The sequence below is a fragment of the Cherax quadricarinatus genome, chromosome 1 (genome assembly GCF_038502225.1).
Source record: "Cherax quadricarinatus isolate ZL_2023a chromosome 1, ASM3850222v1, whole genome shotgun sequence".
In the NCBI taxonomy this organism is placed as follows: Eukaryota; Metazoa; Arthropoda; class Malacostraca; order Decapoda; family Parastacidae; genus Cherax; species Cherax quadricarinatus.
In genome coordinates, this window is record NC_091292.1 from 3,859,219 (window position 1) to 3,879,745 (window position 20,527).

Sequence of the window (20,527 nt, forward strand, 5' to 3'; positions counted from 1 at the left end):
ATAAGGCATGGGTCACGAGGGAAATTTTCCTTGAGTGGTTCAATGAAGTGTTTGGCCCTAGTGTGAAGAATTACCTTCTGGAAAAGAAATTGGATCTCAAGTGCCTCCTAGTAATGGACAATGCACCTGCTCATCCTCCAAACTTGGATGACCTAATTCTGAAGGAGTTTGGGTTCATCACAGTAAAGTTCTTGCCCCCGAATACCACTCCTCTCCTCCAGCCCATGGACCAGCAGGTCATTTCAAACTTTAAAAAACTCTACACCAAAGCAATGTTTGAAAGGTGCTTTAATGTGACCTCACACACTCACTTGACCCTAAGAGATTTTTGGAAAGAACACTTCAGTATTCTCCATTGCATAAGCCTTATAGGTAAGGCTTGGGAGGGAGTGACTACCAGGACTTTGAACTCTGCTTGGAGAAACTTGTGGCCAGATTGTGTCCACAAGAGGGATTTTGAAGGGTTTGAGGTGGCCCCTGATGAGCCTATGTCACTTGTGAACTCTATTGTGGCATTGGGGAGTTCCATGGGGTCGGATGTGAGTTTGGAGGATGTGGAAGAGTTGGTGGAGGACCACAACGAAGAGCTAACCACTGAGGAGCTGCAAGAGCTTCAGCAGGAACAGCAAGAGATTGCAGCTCAGAATCTTGCTGCAGAGGAGGAAGAGAGATGGAAGAAGGTGCCTTCTTCAGAAATTAAGGAGATTTTTGAAATGTGGGGTAGGATGGAAAGATTTATGGAGAAACATCACCCTGAGAAGGATGTTGCAAGCCATATCGGCAACTTGTACAGTGACAGAGTCTTGGCCCATTTTAGGGAAGTTTTAAAGAGACGCCAGAAACAGAGCTCTCTGGACAGTTTTTCGTGAGACAGGACTCCAGTGACTCTCAAGCTGGTCCTAGTGGCATTAAGAAACAGAGAAGAGAAGTAACCCCAGAAAAGCACTTAGTACCTGAGGTGTTGATGGAAGGGGATTTCCCTTCCAAACAGTAATTCAATCTCTCTCCTTCTCCAGTCTTCCATACACTAAGAAGAATTGCCAATAAAGGTAAGTGTTATGCTGTTAACGTTTCATTCATCATGTCCCATTGTATTGTTTATGTACTACATCTATATTTCATGTAAAAAAATTTTTTGTTTTAATACTTCTGGGTATCAGGAATGGATTAATTATATTTACATTATTTCTTATGGGAAAAATTGATCCGAAAATCGTCTATTTCGATAATAGTCCCACTTCCAGGAACGGATTACCGACGATAAATGAGGGACCACTGTACTTGCATTTGTAAATTTTTAAGATAGTAAATAGGCCTTATCTGTGAGTGGCAGCTTACTGAAGAAGGGAATAAGAGACTTTCCATGACCCATCGAGTTCTTTTACCATAGCATCACTGAGCTCTGTGCCACAAATTCTTGTTGGATTATATTTTTCCTAATTTTCCCTTTCTTCTATTCTTGGTTACATGAGTTTATAAGAAGAAAATTAATGTTTACCTCAGTTCTCTGATAGATCATTTATAGAACATTTACCTGCACATATTTAAACAGTGATAGTATATGCTTTAAGAAAATTAAAGATGGTCTGCAACCAAAATTTTTGCAGGTACCACCCTGATGTTATTACAGAAAACATACTAGATATAGGTTAATAGGATATATGATTTGCTCTTGAATTTACTGTGGAACAATTTTCAAGATATATATACTATAGTTATAAAATAAAGCATATATTGAAAATCTGATGCAATACTTAACTGACCCTAGTACTGTGTATTTTTCAGATTCACTCATAGAGGTAAGAGAGAAGCAGCCCATGTATTATTGTTGGTGTTGGCTTCCTCCCTCCCCTCCCCTCCTTCCTCCTTTTCTTCTACTTTCCAGCTTAAAATCAAGTGCTTTTCCAGTATTATTATGCAATGAATTTTGATCTATATTTGCAAAGTAATGATTAAGTCAGGATTAAAAAATAAACTTGTTTAAATTTTTTATTTTTACAGTAAGGGAATTACATCTAATAAGTTATTAATTACAGTATAATTTACAGTTCAGGTAAAGTTTCTGATGTAGATCCAGATTTCTGGCTGCTAGATCAGTTTTATGTCTGGAATGAAATGGTTTGGTGAAAAATGGTCAAATTGCCTCTACAACCCTTTCTTCGCCCATTGAATTATACCTTTTGTAATCTTGCACCATCGTCTAATTTCTGTACTACCAACTCCCTGCATACATTGCTCTCAAACATGATATATCCACTGTCTCCATCCTCCTCCTCTGCAACATTTAAAACCATGCTTCACATACATATAACAATGTTGATATTACATTCTGGTACATTCCCCCCTCTATTTTTTTTTCTTTTAAATTAACTTCTTTCCACAGATGCTTCAGTACCCCATATCTTTTTACCCTTGTCTATTCCATGATTCACCTCACCTTTCATAGATCAAACTCTCAACACTTAGATACATTCTAGATACATTCACTTCTTCTAATCTGATATTGACTATTGTACTTTATTCCCTAAACCTTTTATAACTTTCATCACCTTGGTTTTTTTTTCCTAGGTTTACTTTTAATTTCCTTCTTTCACACACCCTCCCAGACTCCTCCACCAACATTTACAACAGCTCTTCAGAATCTCCAAAAGGAACTATCATTGGCAAAGAGTAACTATGACAATTACTACTTGTATCAGACTCGCTATCTTTCAGTTCCACACCTCTTCCCCAACACTCTAGCATTCACTTTCTTTTACATGCCTGTATACAAATATATTGAACACCCATACACAAAATACCTGCACTTAGGAGACTGAAATTTTTGACAACGTTTTGGTCTGATTGGATCATTAATAAATCATAAGTTTGTCTCATAAGTGTGAGTTATTTTCATATAATTCCAGCCACAGTAGTGTGACTTTATTCTTTATTGAATAACCATAATGATATCACACATTCCTGTCTAAGGCCTACTTTTACTAGAAATAATCCCTCTGGAAAATAAGCCCTTTCTCATATATGCCCTACTCCATGCTTCACTTTCTGTATAAAAACTCTTTGCTTCATTTCGTAATCTACTACCTATTCCATACTTTGTTCATTACTTTCATTGTTAATTTTATCCTTGTTTTTATTGTGTGCTCATGTGCATGTGTGCACGTGTGTGCACGACTTCCCCCCCTGCCAGTCCCCCAGAGGGCTAGGTAACTAGGGATTGGCAGTGTGTACATAGTTCCTTTGCATAAAGGAAAGGGGGACAAAAGGGAGTGTAAAAATTATAGGGAATAATCCTGTTAAATACACCAGGTTAATGGTTTTGGGACTTGACATGCTGTTGGACTGTGAGCAAGGTAACATTTTGTAAAGGGGTTCAGGGAAACCAGTTAGCTGAACTTGAGTCCTGAAGGTGGGAAGTAGTGTCTTCACTCTAAAGGAGGGGTGGGAATATTTGCAGTTTGAAGGTGCCTCTGAACTATAGTGTCTGCTTGCCTCTGGCAAGACAGTGATGGAGTGAGTGATGGGGGAAAGTATTTTTTTCGGGTCACCTTACCTCAGTGAGAGACGGCCAGTGTGTTAAAAAAATTAAATACATAGAAAAAAAAAAGAGCAGCTATCCTGTAAGTGTAAAGCAACAGGTTTGTGTTTCACACATGTAGATTATTTCTGGATTACTTTCATACAATAACATCAGTATTCTTTCTCACAAAAATGTCTTCTAACTCTGTGGCTGCCACAGAGTTACTAAACACACTTTTTTTTGTATCTAGGACAGAGTTTTTGTATGGATATAAATTTTGCTCATATGAATGAAGGTGCTCTCCCAACATAGTTCATGTCTCGTGGAGTTTAATTTCAGCCTGTTATGATTTGTATGTACAGTTGTCCCTACAGATTCTCGAGAACTTTTTATTCATGGGTTTCAGTTATCCAACTTTTTTTTCTTTTATTAATGGGCAGCCCTTGAATAGATTCAGTTATCTAACAGTGTTATGGCTTAGTGGCTTTCCCATACCAAATCTTTTTATTTTGGTCATTATATATTGTGTGTCAATATTAATCAGATTAGTATGATACATTATAGAATGATATATTACAGAGATAGGTTTTTGAAACACAAAATGAACACAGATTTGAAAAAAAAAAACAGACTTAATTTTGTTTTATTTGCGGTTTCTAGTTCGCGGGTCTTCTAAGACTGTAACCAGAGCAAATTTGTAGGGACAACTTTATCCAGTACAGTATATACACCATGCGAAGTTGCCCATGCGGTCGTATATGCAGGTATTTGTCATTAACAGTTTTCAGTGTAGTGCTGTGCAAGTTTTGTAATTAATTTATCTGTTGTATTTAATTACACTTGTATTGCATTTTTTGTGTGTATTTGTCATTGTACTTGTCTCACTAACTCCCACACACTTATTGAGAGTAGTAAACTTTTAATATTTTTTCTCTTCAGTTGTAGGGTACTGAGACTTAAATTGTATTGTAAATGTTATTAATGTACTATACATTAGTATCAGTCATTGGATATGAAAAATATGGTATTTAACAACTGCTTTCATGAGTTGGGCAGATGATACACATTTAAGACATTTTAAGTGAGTAATGTCAGTAGTTTGATTCATTTCCATGTGTGCTAATCTTTGATCCATTTTTTATGGTAGATCACAACACTTATTTTTTTAGTCTCAATGTTGAAGCATTAAAGACTTTTTCTTTTTCTTTTTATTATTTATTATTTATATTTTTGGAGTGACATCTAAACTGTCATATCTGGGTGCCTCTGCAAAGACTGACATTGTGTGAATGATGTTGAAATTTTTGAATGATGATGATGAGCATTTCTTTTTTTGGGTCACCCTGCCTCGGTGGGAGACAGCCATCGTGTTAAAAAAAATGTTGAAATTTTATGGGAATGACTATTTATAGTGATGCTAATAATTCACAAGTTGTTTCTCGCACAACCACTTATGGTGCGAGATTAACCCTTTGACTGTTTCGATCGTATAAATACGTCTTACGAGTCAATGTTTTTGATGTATTAATACGCGTAAATTCTAGCGGCTTCAGATCAAGAGGGAGAAAGCTGGTAGGCCTACATGAGAGAGAATGGGTCTACATGGTGGGTGTGCACCCTGTGAAAAAAATCTGGGACCCAGTGGTGCATTGTGGGAATGCCATCTTGGTAGTCCATTTTCACTACGCCTCGCAGTAAGAAGTATCTCACTCCTTGTAAAGTAAAAGGACACAAATGCAACGAATGTGACATTTTTATTGTGGCAATGTTTCGCTCTCCAGGAGCTTTGTCAAGCCGTAACGGCTTGACAACGCTCCTGGAAAGTGAAATGTTGCCACAATAAAAATGTCACATTACAGTGGACCCCCGGTTAACGAACTTTTTTCATTCCAGTAGTATGTTCAGGTGCCAGTACTGACCGAATTTTTTCCCATAAGGAATATTGTGAAGTAGATTAGTCCATTTCAGACCCCCAAACATACACGTACAAACGCACTTACATAAATACACTTACATAATTGGTCGCATTTGGAGGTGATCGTTAAGCGGGGGTCCACTGTAGTTACACTTGTGTCCTTGTGCTTTACATATTGTCGGTAATTCTATCAACTTTATTACACCTCACTCCTTGGCGGATTGGAGGTCTACTGTTCGCAAGTGATAGTTCTGACAGTGATGGAAGTGCCAGTGAATGTGAATTTCGTGGTTTTAGAGAGGGTGTGACCGAAAGCAGTGCCCAGGATAACGTAATTAGTGATGAAAACCCAGATGACCCACAACCGTTCACCTCTGGTGCTGGCACATCTCATTCACGTTCACCTGTACCAGGACGAAAAAGGAAACTATTTCCCCATTTACAAGCCTCAGATCTGAGCAGTGAAAGTAATAATGATAGTGATTTCAAAGTTTTTGAAAGTTTGAAAGCAGCTCGAGTTGCGACAGTGAGGGGGAATATTTGCTAGTGAAACGGCAGTATGTACGTCACAGCGTGCGTTTTGGTAGTGTGCCTTATGCCTTTCCAAGGCAAAGGAGTAAATCTGGGAGTACATCCCGTGGCCTTACACCACGACCTGACAGTGAAGATGACGATATTGTTACAATAGGGATGTGTAATGTGCGTGGGGAAGAAGGTGATGGTGGTGGCACGAGTCATGTGGCACCAGCAGCGGGCCACGCTACTACCTACGCTGCTGACTGTGCACAAGCACAACCAGCCTCACCCAACCCCACACTCCCACAACATCCACAACCACAACCATTACCTGCACAACCACAATCACTTGTCAATATCCAGAACCCACCAGCAGACCGCATCTGGGAGTGGCAGCAAGGCGACAGTTTTATTCCCAATCCCCATGACTTTGATGAAACACAAAGTGGAATACAGCCATCGTGTACACTTGGGAACAATGTCACTGAACTAGAATGCTTTCAGTTATTCTTTGATGAACCCCTGATGGAAATTATTGTCAGGGAAAGCAACACATACTATGAGTACACTATGGCAAATACAATTCTTTCGCCAAAGTCGCAGCTACACAAGTGGAAGGACACAACTGTGGCAGAGACGTACCTGTTCTTTGCCACAATAATGCTTATGCCACACGTGTATAAGCACACTGTCACCACATACTGGTCGACGGAACGCCTGATTTCAACCCTAGATTTTAGTGATATTATAGGAGTCAATCGTTTTTTGATACTGTTACGTATATTACACTTTCCAGACAAAACAAGGCCTGACAGAAGTGATAGGTTATATAAGATCAGAAATGTGTTTATGTACCTGAAACAAAAGTGCTGTATGTATTTTTATCCCTTCAGGAAGCTTGTTATTGATTAGTTTTTGATTTTGTTCAAAGGAAGACTCATTCAAGTACATACCAAGCAAGAGGAAATGCTTTGGTATAAAGTTATTTGCACTGTGTGATTGCAGAAGTGGTCTGGTTTGGGATATAATTGTGTACATTGGCAGTAATACATTGAGAGATACCAGGAAGTTATTGGGTATCTCTGGTGATGTGGTTAGAACAATGATGGAACCATATCTTGGTAAGGGGCATATATTATATACTGATAACTGGTACACAAGCCCCATACTCAGTGATTTCTTACGCGTGAACATGACAGACGTTTGTGGCACAGTGCGTGGTAATCGTAAGCATATGCCAAGGTTCGACACTGGCACTCGCAGAGGTGAGGTGCAGGCCTTTGCTGGCAATGACATCATGGCATTTTGGTGCCATGACAAATGTGATGTCACATTGTTGACATCAGTTCACCGAAATGAAATGGCAGATAGTGGCAGGCAGAATAGAGACCAATGAACCCATTCTAAAACCTGCAGCTGTCATGGACTACAACCTCATTATGCGCTTAGTGGACAAATGTGACATGCAGATTGGGTTTGCTGGTTGTATATGCAAGAGTTTTATAAGTGGTACATAAAACTTTTTATCCATCTTCTTGATATTTCCATGCTGAATGCTTATAACATATACAAGTTGAAGACCAACAACGAACCAAAATATGGTGAATTTTGTTTGTCAGTCATCAGACAAATAGTGGGGCAGCGGGCCTCCAGCAGCAACAGCCTTGTTGACCAGGCAAGCACCAGACGAGCCTGGCCTATGGCCGGGCTCAGAGAGTAGATATACTCTTGAAATTCTTCAAAGGTATATCAAAGGTATTCCAAGGAGCAACACCTGCAATAGACCAGCGCCCATGAAGTTGCCAACACATGCCATCTCGTTTGAGGCCTGGTGATCACTACCCCATACAAATGCCTCCTACTGCTTTCAAGAAAAGTGCTCATAAGAGGTGTTTTGTATGTGGACATACCACAAAACGCCCACAAAAATGCAGAGACACTCGTTTTATGTGTGAGGAGTGTCAAGTGCCACTCTGCATATATCCATGGTTCAAAGAGTTCCACAAGCTGCAGCAGTCCTAGGAAAGTGTTCAGTGACTGTACATATGTATATATATTATAGAACAATAGTAATAAACAATGTTTTGTATTGTTTGTGTAAACAGGTTTTATAAACAATTTAATAGTGATAATGTTTGTTCAGTTATTATGTTGTAAACAATGAGTGTATATTTGAACAATGCACCTTACTTTGGTCTCACAGCCACATAAGTTACTTAGAAAAGAAAAATATTGGAAAATACAAGAAACCTTCGAATTGGAGTAAGTAAAAGAATACCGGGTGAGCGGCATTCGCCACTGTTGCCATATGTGGCTCATTTTCTGCCAACTTTGCGCCTCTATATCTCTAAGTACTGATGGCAAAATTTTTTTTTAGGCTTAAAACACACTGTAAAATAATCCTAACATTTTGGTAAGAAATTTTTTTTTTTCGAACATTTTGCGACATAGAATGACAGTTTCAGAAATGGGCTTGTGACAGTCAAAGGGTTAAATCAGCAGACTAATACATTTTTGAGTAAAATAGTCTCTTGTATTACTAATAAAGATTTTTAAAATTTTAATAAATTTACAAAATACTGTGGTAAGGCTTGTGGCATATTTGACACCAGCCATGTCCATAAGACAATACTGTCCTTATAATCTGTTTAGGTTTATAATAGAGCTATCATTATACATGCATTAGTTTAAATCACTCATGGTTATATAAAACTAAGTTGGATATTATTTTCATAAAACAGGTTGTAAATGTTATTATTTATATTCACACATTTGAACTATTCATTCCATGACACTTATGCTGAACTTTTCAGTGATAAAATCAGGTTTATGAGAAAGGATTTATATAGATATGTTCAGGTAAAAAGATTGATGTAGATGATAGAATGTGTAAGAAATATGAAGAATTAGGGGAGCTCTTGAGTATACATTGTCACAAAATTTTGGTCTTTAAAATTAATGAAGTTATGTACATTTGTCAAAAACATTTATTAAGGGACACTAAAAATTTTGCAGAAAAAAAAAAATGACTTGTAGAGAAATCATGTTAAAACCATTGTAAGCAAGTTCATACTAAAACTGGGAGGCCAGTGCTTTAGCTACTGTACCATGCTGGTGACTTAGCATTCTCCTACTTGTCTGTTTTGAGTTGTCATGCCTCTACTTTGTACATATGCATGTTTACTAAGGCATCCCTCTTCCTTTACCTATGCTTGTTTCTTAAGTGTCAGTAGTGTGTGCTTCAATGTTGTGCTTGCTAAACTCTAACACTTAGGTCTTTATCAGTTGTTTCAAGTGCTACTTCAATGATTTTAACACTTGAAGGTACAAAGATGATTGGTGGCTACAATATATAGAGAAGATTTCACCTGTGGCCTACTCCAAAGTTCCTGTGGGGTGAAGTGTCAAAATTAACACTTTTGGGGTTTCGGCCGTACTAGTACGGCTTACGTGCCAGGGTTTTTGACGTACTAGTACGCATAAATTCTAGCGCCCTCAAATCTAGCAAGAGAAAGCTGGTAGGCCTACATATGAAAGAATGGGTCTATGTGGTCAGTGTGCGCAGTATAAAAAAAATCCTGCAGCACACAGTACGTAATGAGAAAAAAAAACTTTGACCGTGTTTTTGGTTTAAAACAGCGACTTTGCACTGTATTTTCATATGGTATTTATGGTTGTATTCTAGTTTTCCTGGTCTTATTTTATAGAATGGAAGACATTACAGAAATTGAGATGATTTTGATTGGTTTCACAATGAAAAGTGCCTTGAAATTGAGCTCAAAGTAGCAGAAATGTTCGATTTTTGCCAAAGTTCAAAAGTAAGCAAATCATGCCACGCATCCAATACACGTCGACTGGTGAATCTTATATTCTTTCACAAGCGCGCTGGTAGTATTTATGCCATTTCTACACTAATGCAGTAGTCTGCGTAGCAGTAAATCTTCTATTTTTTTGTGAGAATAAAAATTCAAAGTGGAAAGCAAAAGAAATGTAAGAGGGGCATGGAGATGTGACTAATGAACAGAGGAAATGTTATTTTAGTGCCAGGAATGTCTTTCTTATTTATTCTGGACCCCATTTGGAAATTGGCATCTTTTGAAATTTGTGTGAAATTGGCAAAATTGCTAAATTCTGACCACTTTATTGGATAGGTGAAATCGGTAAATGGGTGGTTTCTTGTACTCATTCGATAGAAAAAACAGATTTCTAGCGAAATAGTTATGATTTTTGTCGACTAGTACACTGGAATTGGCCGAAAATAGGGCTCAAAGTGGGCAAAATCGCCGATGCGTAAACATCATCGAGACCACTAATTCGCGAGAGCATAATTCCATAAGTTTTTCATCAGATTTCATACTTTTGGTGCCATTATGACTGGGAAAGGATTCTTTATCTTTTCATAAGATTTTTTTTTTTTTTTTTTTTTAATTTTGGCGACCATGAGAACAAATCTCTGAGAGGGCCTGGCTACCCTCAAAGGGTTAATGGGATTGATATATGGAAAAGGGAATTGGGAAAAATCCTCAATTATACTTTTTCACATATACAAATCCAAGTCAAAACCCTTTTTCAGTATTAGACCTCTACTCAAAGATGAGAAAAAGAAATAAGAAAAACCCTGAAGAGTATGAATTAGTGTTGAGCAATCTATTCAGTACCATGAGAGTTGAACAGCCAGATAATTTCTTCATTAACTTTGCTCACCCTACAAATTTTGTCTCACATGATTACATATCCTTTAGACCTCAAAATTGAAATTGACATACTCATACATGCAGCAGCTGAACCTCATTCAAAGCATTCTTCATTTATAAAGAGATGCAAAGTACAGTACCTTTATCATGCACACAGTGTTCATTGGGGAAGGAGCTTAGAGTCAAGTGAAATTCCAGGGCCTTTAACCCTTAAACTGTCCAAACAGATCTATGCTTACATGCGTAGTGGTCCAAGAGTAGATCTATGTTTTTTTACATATTTTCAAATACGTGTACGTATAACAAAAAAAAAGTATATTAAAGTTTTTTTTACACATTTACAAAAGTAAAAAAAAAAAAAGCCTACGTTTTTTTACATACTTTAAAATGTTGAAAAAACGTAGATCTACGTTTAGACAGTTTAAGGGTTAAATAGATTCATGACAAAAAAATATTTCAGACCAGCAGTATTAACATCATGCATCATAAATAAAATCTTTGAAAGGGTGCTGTGACACCACCACATTATTTTTTATGGATTTGCTTGGCCTACATAACCCAAGTCAACATGGATTTAAAGTAAGATCATTATGACAAAATTACTTTTGTTTTGGAAGGAAACCAAAAACAATGTAGCCTACATGAATTTTGCGAAGGTGGTTGGCAAATATGACCATGGAGTGATAGCCTATAAAATGAAGTCAATAAGTATAAGTGAATGCTCGGGTGTTGGCATGAGGTGTGGGGGTTAAAAGATAAAGAATCTAACACAAAGTGAGAGTTGTCACAGTTGCTTTTTGCTGATGACACTGTGCTTTTGGGGGATTCTGAAGAGAAGTTGCAGAGGTTGGTTGATGAGTTTGGTAGGGTATGTAAAAGAAGGAAATTAGAAATGAATATAGGAAAGAGTATGGTGATGAGGATAACAAAAAAAAATAGGTAATGGAAGATTGGATATCAGATAGGGAGAGAGTATGGAGGACGTGAATGTATTCAGATATTTGGAAGTGGACGTGTCAGCAGATGGGTCTATGAAAGATAAGGTGAATCATAGAATCAATGAGGATAAAAAGGTGAGTGGTGCACTGAGGAGTCTGTGGAGACAAAGAACTTTATCCATGGAAACAAAGAGGGGAATGTATGAGAGTATAGCTATACCAATGCTCTTGTATGGGTGTGAGGCATTGGTGGTGAATGTTGCAACAAAGAGAAGGCTGGAGGCAGTGGAGATGTCATGTCTGAGGGCAATGTTCGGTGTGAATATAATGCAGAAAATCTGTGGTTTGGAGATTAGGAGCAGGTGTGGGATTAGCAAAACTATTCAGAGGGCTGAGGAGGGGTTATTGAGATGGTTTGGACATGTAGAGAGGATGGAACAAAATAGAATGACTTCGAGAGTATATAAATGTGTAGTTGAGGGAAGGCAGGATGGGGGTCTGCCTAGGAAAGGTTGGAGGGAGGGGGTAAAGGAGGTTTTGTGTGCAAGGGGCTTGGACTTCCAGCAAGTGCAAGTGTATGTGAGCATGTTAGATAGGAGCAAGTGGAGACAAATGGTTTTTAGGACTTGATGTGCTGTTGGAGTGTAAGCAAGGCAATATTTATGAAGAGATTCAGTGGAAACCAGCAGACAGGGCTTAATTCCTGGAAATGGGAAGTACAGTGCCAGCATTCTGAAGGAGGGGTGTTAATGTTGCAGTTTTATAACTGTAGTGTAAGCATGCCTCTGGCAAGACAGTGATGGAATGAATGATAATGAGAATTTTTCTTTTTCAGGCCACCCTACCTTGGTGGGAAACGGCCGATGTGTTGATAAAAAAAAAATAAAAAAGTATAACAGAAAAAGTAGAGAAATGCATACTGTAATTTTTAACAGATAACACTGTGGTAGTAAGCAAATCTTAGTAGAGTAAAAAGCTCAATACTTCAAGGCAAAATCCTAACACCTCTGCTGTTTTCTATTCTTAAAGTAAACATGGATAAAAATACTAGCAACAACTTCTTTTGCAGAAGTTGCCAAAATAAGTATGAAAGTTACCCCTGTATAAGACACAAAAGATTACAACAGGTGCAGTATCAGCAAAGTTTACTGATGGGCAAATGACAGTCACATGATGTTCATTGGTGACAAATTTTAACTGCTTAGATGTATAAAGAATAAAGAACTCAAAAGTAGCACATTATACAGAACACAGGCATACCATCTCCTAGAAAGTAGGAATAATTATGTATGATGACTTATTATTTAGAGTACACAATGAGTCTAGTTCTCCATGGGAAAGTAGAACAGAATTCTTCCTCCATAAGCCATGCGTGTCATAAGAGGTGACCAAAATGCTGGGAGCAAGGGGCTAGTAACCCCTTCTCTTGTGTACGTTACTAAAGTTAAAAAGAGAAACTTTTGTTTTTCTTTTTGGGCCACCCTGCCTCAGTGAGATACAGCCAGTTTGTTGAAAGAAGAAGAATAAGTCTAGTGCAGCAAATGATAGGATGGATTATATGAACATTCAAAACGAGAAGCAATGCCATTCATGCTACTTTTCTAATCAGTGCTGCTCACAACTTTAATATTGTTCTGTGCTCAGCATCTTTCATATCAAGAGTGAGAGGAAAATCTGAAGAGGTCATTTACTCCCCACATAGAATTAATAAACATCTAACCTGCTGGGAAGGTCTCAAATTTATATTGAAGCTAGAATTTTGTTGTAGTGAGTGTGTGTGTGTGTGTGTGTGTGTGTGTGTGTGTGTGTGTGTGTGTGTGTGTGTGTGTGTGTGTGTGTGTTGATATGTGCACACATGACGGGTGTCTTAATGGTTTTAATATATGCACTTCAGTATATTCAGTGATGTTCATTCCTTCTTGAGTGTGTGTGTGTATATTCACAAATTCTTCATCTCCATACAGACATGTGTGTAAGGACTAATTTGCATGTTGTGTTAAGAGAAAATAATAATGTACAGTATGATACTTTTGTATTCGTCATCATTTTTTTAAGTTTATTTTATTGTTAATTATTCCTGGTAGGGATACCTAAATGATTTGTTTATTTAATTTTATTTAATATCTTTCATCATGATTTATGGACAGTATGATAAAACCTAACCTATTCTATTACTGTTAATGTTATGGGACTTGTGCGCCTACCCCAGTTTTTACCAAGACATTTTGTTGATATTTCCATATGACATAGTATGCTATAATGTATCCTTACATACCAACTGCCTTACCACTGTAAGTGATAATTTTAGAATTATACCTATTTATACATACTCATCTGAGTGTTCTTTGATTTTATCTTAATAGTTCTTGTTCTTATTACTTTTCCTATATCCATGGGGAAGTGGAATAAGAATCTTTCCTTTGTAAGCCATGTATGTTGTAAAAGTCAATTAAAATGCCGGGAACAATGGGCTAGTAACTCCTTTTCCTGTAATAATTACTAAAAAGAATAAGAAGAAAATTGTCAAAGTGGGATGTCTGCATGTGCGTGGATCTTGTGTGACTGATAAGAAAGAGATGATTGTGGATGTTATGAATGAGAAGAAGCTGGATGTTCTGGCTTTAAGTGAAATGAAGCTGAAGGGGGTGGGAGAGTTTCAGTGTAGAGGAATAAATGGGATTAGGTCAGGGGTTTCGAGTAGAGTTAGAGCTAAATGAGTAGTAGCAGTAATGTTGAAGGATGAGCTATGGCAGGAAAAGAGGGATTATAAATGTATTAATTCAAAGATTATGTGGCGTAGAATAAAGGTTGGATGTGAAAAGTGGGTTATAGTAAGCGTATATTCACCTGGAGAAGAGAGAAGTGTAGAAGAGAGAGATTTTGGGAAATGTTGAGTGAATGGGTCGGGAGTTTTGAACCAAGTGTGAGATACTTGTGGTTGGGGATTTCAATGCTAAAGTGGGTAAAAATGTTGTGGAGGGAGTAGTAGGTAGATTTGGGGTGCCAGGAGTAAATGAAAATGGGGAGCCTTTAATTGAGCTATGTGTATAAAGAGGTTTGTTAATAAGTAATACATATTTTATGAAAAAGAGGATAAATAAATATACAAGGTATGATATAGCATGTAATGAAAGTAGTTTGTTAGATATGTATTGGTGGATAAAAGGTTGATGTGTAGGCTCCAGGATGTACACGTTTATAGAGGGGCAACTGATATATCAGATCATTATTAGTTGTAGCTACAGTTAGAGTAAGAGGTAGATGGGACAAGAGGAAAATGGCAGCAACAAGTAAGAGGGAGGTGAAAGTGTATAGTGTTAGTGAAAATGTGCAAAATTTAATGAAAATATATTTTTTTTTTTTTAAACAAGTCGGCTGTCTCCCACCGAGGCAGGGGGGACCCAAAAAGAAAATACTTTCATCATCATTTAACACTTTCACCTCACTCACACATAATCACTGTTTTTGCAGAGGTGCTCAGAATACAACAGTTTAGAAGCATATACGTATAAAGATACACAACATATCCCTCCAAATTGCCAATATCCCAAATCCTTCCTTTAAAGTGCAGGCATTGTACTTCCCATTTCCAGGACTCAAGTCCGGCTATATAAAAATAACCGGTTTCCCTGAATCCCTTCACTAAATATTACCCTGCTCACACTAAAACAGCTCGTCAGTTCCCAAAAACCATTCGTCTCCATTCACTCCTATCTAACACGCTCACACATGCTTTCTGGAAGTCCAAGCCCCTCACCCACATAACCTCCTTTACCCCCTCCCTCCAACCTTTTCGAGGACGACCCCTACCCCGCCTTCCTTCCCCTACAGATTTATACACTCTCCATGTCATTCTACTTTGATCCATTCTCTCTAAATGACCAAACCACCTCAACAACCCCCCCTTCAGCCCTCTGATTAATACTTTTATTAACTCCACACCTTCTCCTAATTTCTCCACTCCAAATTTTCTGCATAATATTTACACCACACATAGCCCTTAAACAGAACATCTCCACTGCCTCCAACTGCCTCCTCGCTGCAGCATTTACAACCCAAGCTTCACACTCATGTAAGAGAGTTGGTACCATTATAATTTCACATTTCCTTCTTTGCTTCCATAGATAACGTTTTTTTTTTGTCTCAACATATATCTCAATGCACCACTCGCCTTTTTTCCTTCATCAATTCTATGACTAACCTCATCCTTCATAAACCCATCTGCTGACACATCAACTCCTAAATATCTGGAAACATTCACTTCTTCCATACTCCCTCTCTCCAATGCAATATCCAATTTTTCTTTATCTAAATCATTTGATACCCTCATCACCTTACTCTTATCCATGTTCAATTTCAACTTTTGACCTTTACACACCCTCCCAAACTCATCCACTAGCCTTTGTAACTTTTCTTTCTAATCTACCATAAACACAGTATCATCAGCAAAAAGTAACTGTGTCAACTCCCATTTTGTATTTGATTACCCATAATTTAATCCCACTCCTCTCTCCATCACCCTAGCATTTACTTCTTTTACAACCCCATCTATAATTGTATACAACCATTCTGACATTACACATCCCTGTCTAAGACCTACTTTTACTGGGAAGTAATCTTCCTCTCTTCTACACACCCAAACATGAGCCTCACTATCCTCATAAAAACTCCTTAGAGCATTTAGTAACTCACTACCTATTCTATATACTTGCAACATCTGCCACATTGCTCCCCTATCCACTCTATTATATGCCTTTTTTAAATCCATAAATGCAATGAAAACTTTCCTACCTTTATCTAAATACTGTTCACATATATGCTTCAATGTAAACACTTGATCTACACATCCCCTACCCACTCGAAAGCTCCTTGCTCATCCGAAATCCTGCTCTCTGTCTTACCTCTAATTCTTTCAATAATAACCCTACCATACACTTTTCCTGGTATACTCAGTAAACTTCTTCCCCTATAATTTTTACAATCTCTCTTGTCCCCCTTCGCTTTATATAAAGGAACTATACAAGCTCTCTGCCAATCCTAGGTACCTTCCCCTCTTTCATACATTTATTAAACAAAAATACTAACCACTCCAACAGTAGTATATCCCCCTCCCCCTGCTTTTAATATTTCTGTCATGTTCCCATCAGTTCTAGCTGTTTTACCCCCTTTCATTCTACGTAATGCCTCACGCACCTCCCCGACACTCACATCCTGCTCTTTTGCACTCCTAAAAGATGTTATACCTCCTTGACCAGTGCATAAAATTACCGCCTCCCTTTCTTCATCGACATTTAAAAGTTCCTCAAAATATTCCCGCCATCTACCCAATACCTCCTGCTCCCCATCTACTAACTCCCCTAATCTGTTTTTCCTGATGAATCCATTTGTTCCCTAGGCTTTCTTAACTTGTTTATCTCACTCCAAAATTGTTTCTAATTTTCATCAAAGTTTTTGACAGTGCCTCTCCCACTCTATCATCGGCTCTGTTTTTGCAATCTCTCACCACTTTCTTCAGCTTTCTTTTACTCTCCATACTCTGCTCTTCTTATAACACTTCTGCAAGATTTCAATAGCCTTTCCTGCAACCTAGCTAGTTTCTCATTTTATAATTTTATAATTTATAATTACGTATTATTATTATTATTATTATTATTATTACCATCCATATACCTTGTTCACTGAGCTTAATCATTTATTAAGCTGCCATGAGACACAGAGAATATAATAATAATATAATGTAACAATAATAAAAATTAATAATAATAATCACTCTGAGTGCTTTGAATGTCAACTGCCAAACCTATACAAAATATGTATGACTTTTAAAGTGCCCCAGAGCGATTATTATTAATTATTATTATTATAATTATTGCCATCGACATACCTTGTTCACTAAGTTTAATAATTTCTTAAGCTGCCATGAGAGAGACAGAAAATGTCAACATACAGATGAACACACCAGCTAACCCCTTTACTATGTACTCTTTTGTACTACTTCCATATTCCTCTTGTTTTTTTTTCTCTTGCAAGTGCTGGTGCACGTCTGTTGTGCACCCCATAGTACAGTGGACCCCTGCCTTATGATATTAATCCGTTCCTGAGAGATCATCATATGCCGAAATTATCGTAGGGCAAATTAATTTTCCCCATAAGAAATAATGGAAATCAAATTAATCCGTGCAAGACACCCAAAAGTATGAAAAAAAAAATTACCACATGAAATATTAATTTTAATACACAGACTGAAGAAGACATGCACAGTTAATACTCTACTAAAAATAGAATACATGACCCTTACCTTTATTGAAGATCTGGTGATGATTGATGGGATGGGAGGAGGTGAGTGTGTGAAAGTTGTTATTGTTTAGAAGGGGAATCCCCTTCCATTATTGAAGATCTGTTGGTGATTGATGGGATGGGAGGAGGGGAGTGTGTGGAAGTTGTTATTGTTTAGAAGGGGAATCCCCTCCCATTAGGACTTGAGGTATCAAGTCCTTTTCTGGGGTTACTTCCCTTCTTTTAATGCCACTAGGATCAGCTTGAGAGTCACTGGACCTCTGTCGCACAACATATCTGTCCATAGAGCTCTGTACCTCTCGTACCTTTATGATTTGTCTAAAGTGGTTCACAACATTGTCATTGTAATAGTCACCAGCACGGCTTGCAATAGCTGTGTGAGGGTGATTTTCATCCATAAAAGTTTGCACTTCAAGCCACTTTGCACACATTTCCTTAATCTCTTTTTTTCAATTCCATACTAATTCTCACCCTTTTTACCACAGGGATGGCACTAGAAGCTTTTTTGGGGTCCGTAGTGACATATTTTGCAGTTACAAGCACTAAAAATACTGGGATAATGTGAAATATACCGAATGTATGCGTAGATGCGACCACACTGGCTTGCTTGTAAACACTGGCGCTGAGGCCACACGTGGGACGCGTCCTGGACGAATCACGTAAGGCGAGTTTTTTAGTGTGAGACGAGGCAAAATTTTTGCTTTAAAATGTATCGTTTGGCGGATTTAACGTAACATAATGCCATCGTAAGGCGGGCGGTCCACTGTACAAGTGCAGCAGCACTTGAGAGAGGAAAAACAAGAGGAAAATGGAAATACAAAAGAAGTTCACAGTAAAGAGATTAGCTGGTGTGTTTGTCTGTATTTACATTCTATCTCTCAGGGCAGCTTAATTAAGAAATGATTCAACTCAGTGAACAAGGTATGTTGATGGTGATGATGATAATAATAATAATAATACTTACTAATAATAATGATAAAGATTTCTTGTAATAATAACAGTACACGTAGCTCTGGAGTGCTTTAAATGTCAGCACCAAACCTATACAAAATACGAATGACATTTAAAGCACCCCTGAGTGATTAATTATATTTTATTATTAATTATATTATATTATCATCACCACCATCGACATATCTTGTTCACTGAGTTTAATCATTTCTTAATTAACCCTTTCAGGGTCGGCAGGCCCTCTCCTAAATTTGTTCTGGGTTGGAAATTTTTCAAAAAAAAAAAAAAAAAAAATTTGTTCTTATGAAATGATAGAGAATCTTTTCCCGATCATAATGACACCAAAAATATGAAATTTGATGGAAAACTTACGGAATTATGCTCTCGCAAAGTTAGCGGTCTCGGCGATGTTTACGCATCGGCGATTTCGCCCACTTTGAGCAATATTTTCACCCAATTCCAATGTACCAGTCGACAAAAATTATAACTATTTCGCAGGAACTCCATTTTTTCTATCGAATGAGTACAAGAAACCACCCATATACCTATTTCAACTATCCAATAAAGTGGTCATAAATTGGCAATTTTGCCAATTTCACAAAAAAATTCAAAAGATGTCAATTTCCAAATATGATCCAGAATAAAAAAGACAGACATCCTTGGTACTAAAATAACATTTCCTCTATTCATTAGTCATGTCCCCCGGCCTTTGTTACATTTCTTTTGCTTTCCACTTTGAATTTTTATTCTCACAAAAATAGAAGATTTACTGTTATGCAGTGTACTGCATTAGTGTATAAATGGTGTAGAAATGGTATAAATAATATCAGCGCATTTGTGAAAGAATATTAGACTCCAGTTGACGTGTATTGGACGCATGGCATGATTTGTTTACTTCTGAACTTTGGAAAAAATTGAACATTTCTGCTACTTTGAGCTCAATTTTAAGGTACCTTTCATTGTGAAACCAATCAAAATCATCTCAATTTCCATAATATGTCTTCCATTCTATAAAATGAGACCAGGAAAACTAGAATACAACGATAAATAGCATACAAAAATACACTGCAAAGTCGCTGTTTTAACCCTTTGAGGATCCGTCCCGTAGGTCTACGACTTTACGTTCAGGGTCCAAACCGTAGATCTACGTCATGAGCTCAGCTCACTCTGATAAACTGTGAGTGGTACATTTGGGCCTAGATATGAGAGAATACATATATGTGGTATGTGTGCACCACATAAAACAGATCCTGCAGCACGCTGTGTATAATGAGAGAAAAAACTGAAATCATGATTTTTCGATTAAAACAGCGACTTTGCAGTGTTTTTTCGTATGTTTTTTATAGTTCTATTTGTGATTTCTTGGTCTCATTTGATAGAATGGAAGACATATTACAGAAATAGAGATGATTTTGATTGGTTTTCGCACTGGAAATGGCTTGAAACTAAGCTCAAAGTAGCAGAAATGTTAAATTTTTGCCGATATTCAAGAGTAAACAAACGACCTCACACGTCTAATACACGCCAGCTGGTGGGTCTAATATGCATTCACAAATATGGTGATGATATTTATACAATTATTACAGTATTGCATAACAGTAAATCTTCTATTTTTTGGTGTGAATAAAAATTCAATATGTGAATAAAAAATAAAAATGGAATTTATTTGTAAAGCCTCAAAACGTAACTAATGAAC

At 37.4% G+C, this 20,527-nt stretch overlaps 1 protein-coding gene across 12 annotated transcripts in view; it reads left to right on the forward strand.

Moving 5' to 3' along the window:
- The window catches only part of LOC128690850 (mucin-3B-like), a 245,985-nt gene that overhangs the window by 163,396 nt on the left and 62,062 nt on the right, over positions 1 to 20,527 (forward strand). Inside the window, exons 19-20 of one of the 12 annotated variants that reach the window (XR_011392083.1) lie at positions 1,786 to 1,799; positions 4,181 to 4,284. The exons of 9 other annotated variants lie outside the window; for them this stretch is intronic. Coding sequence is in view for 1 of the 3 variants with exons in the window: in XM_070085642.1 (XP_069941743.1) it covers positions 1,786 to 1,797 (12 nt within the window). In the remaining 2 variants the exon portion in view is untranslated. The remainder of the gene's footprint in view (positions 1 to 1,785; positions 1,800 to 4,180; positions 4,285 to 20,527) is intronic. 2 more of the 12 variants (XR_011392078.1, XM_070085642.1) reach the window with 2 other exon arrangements.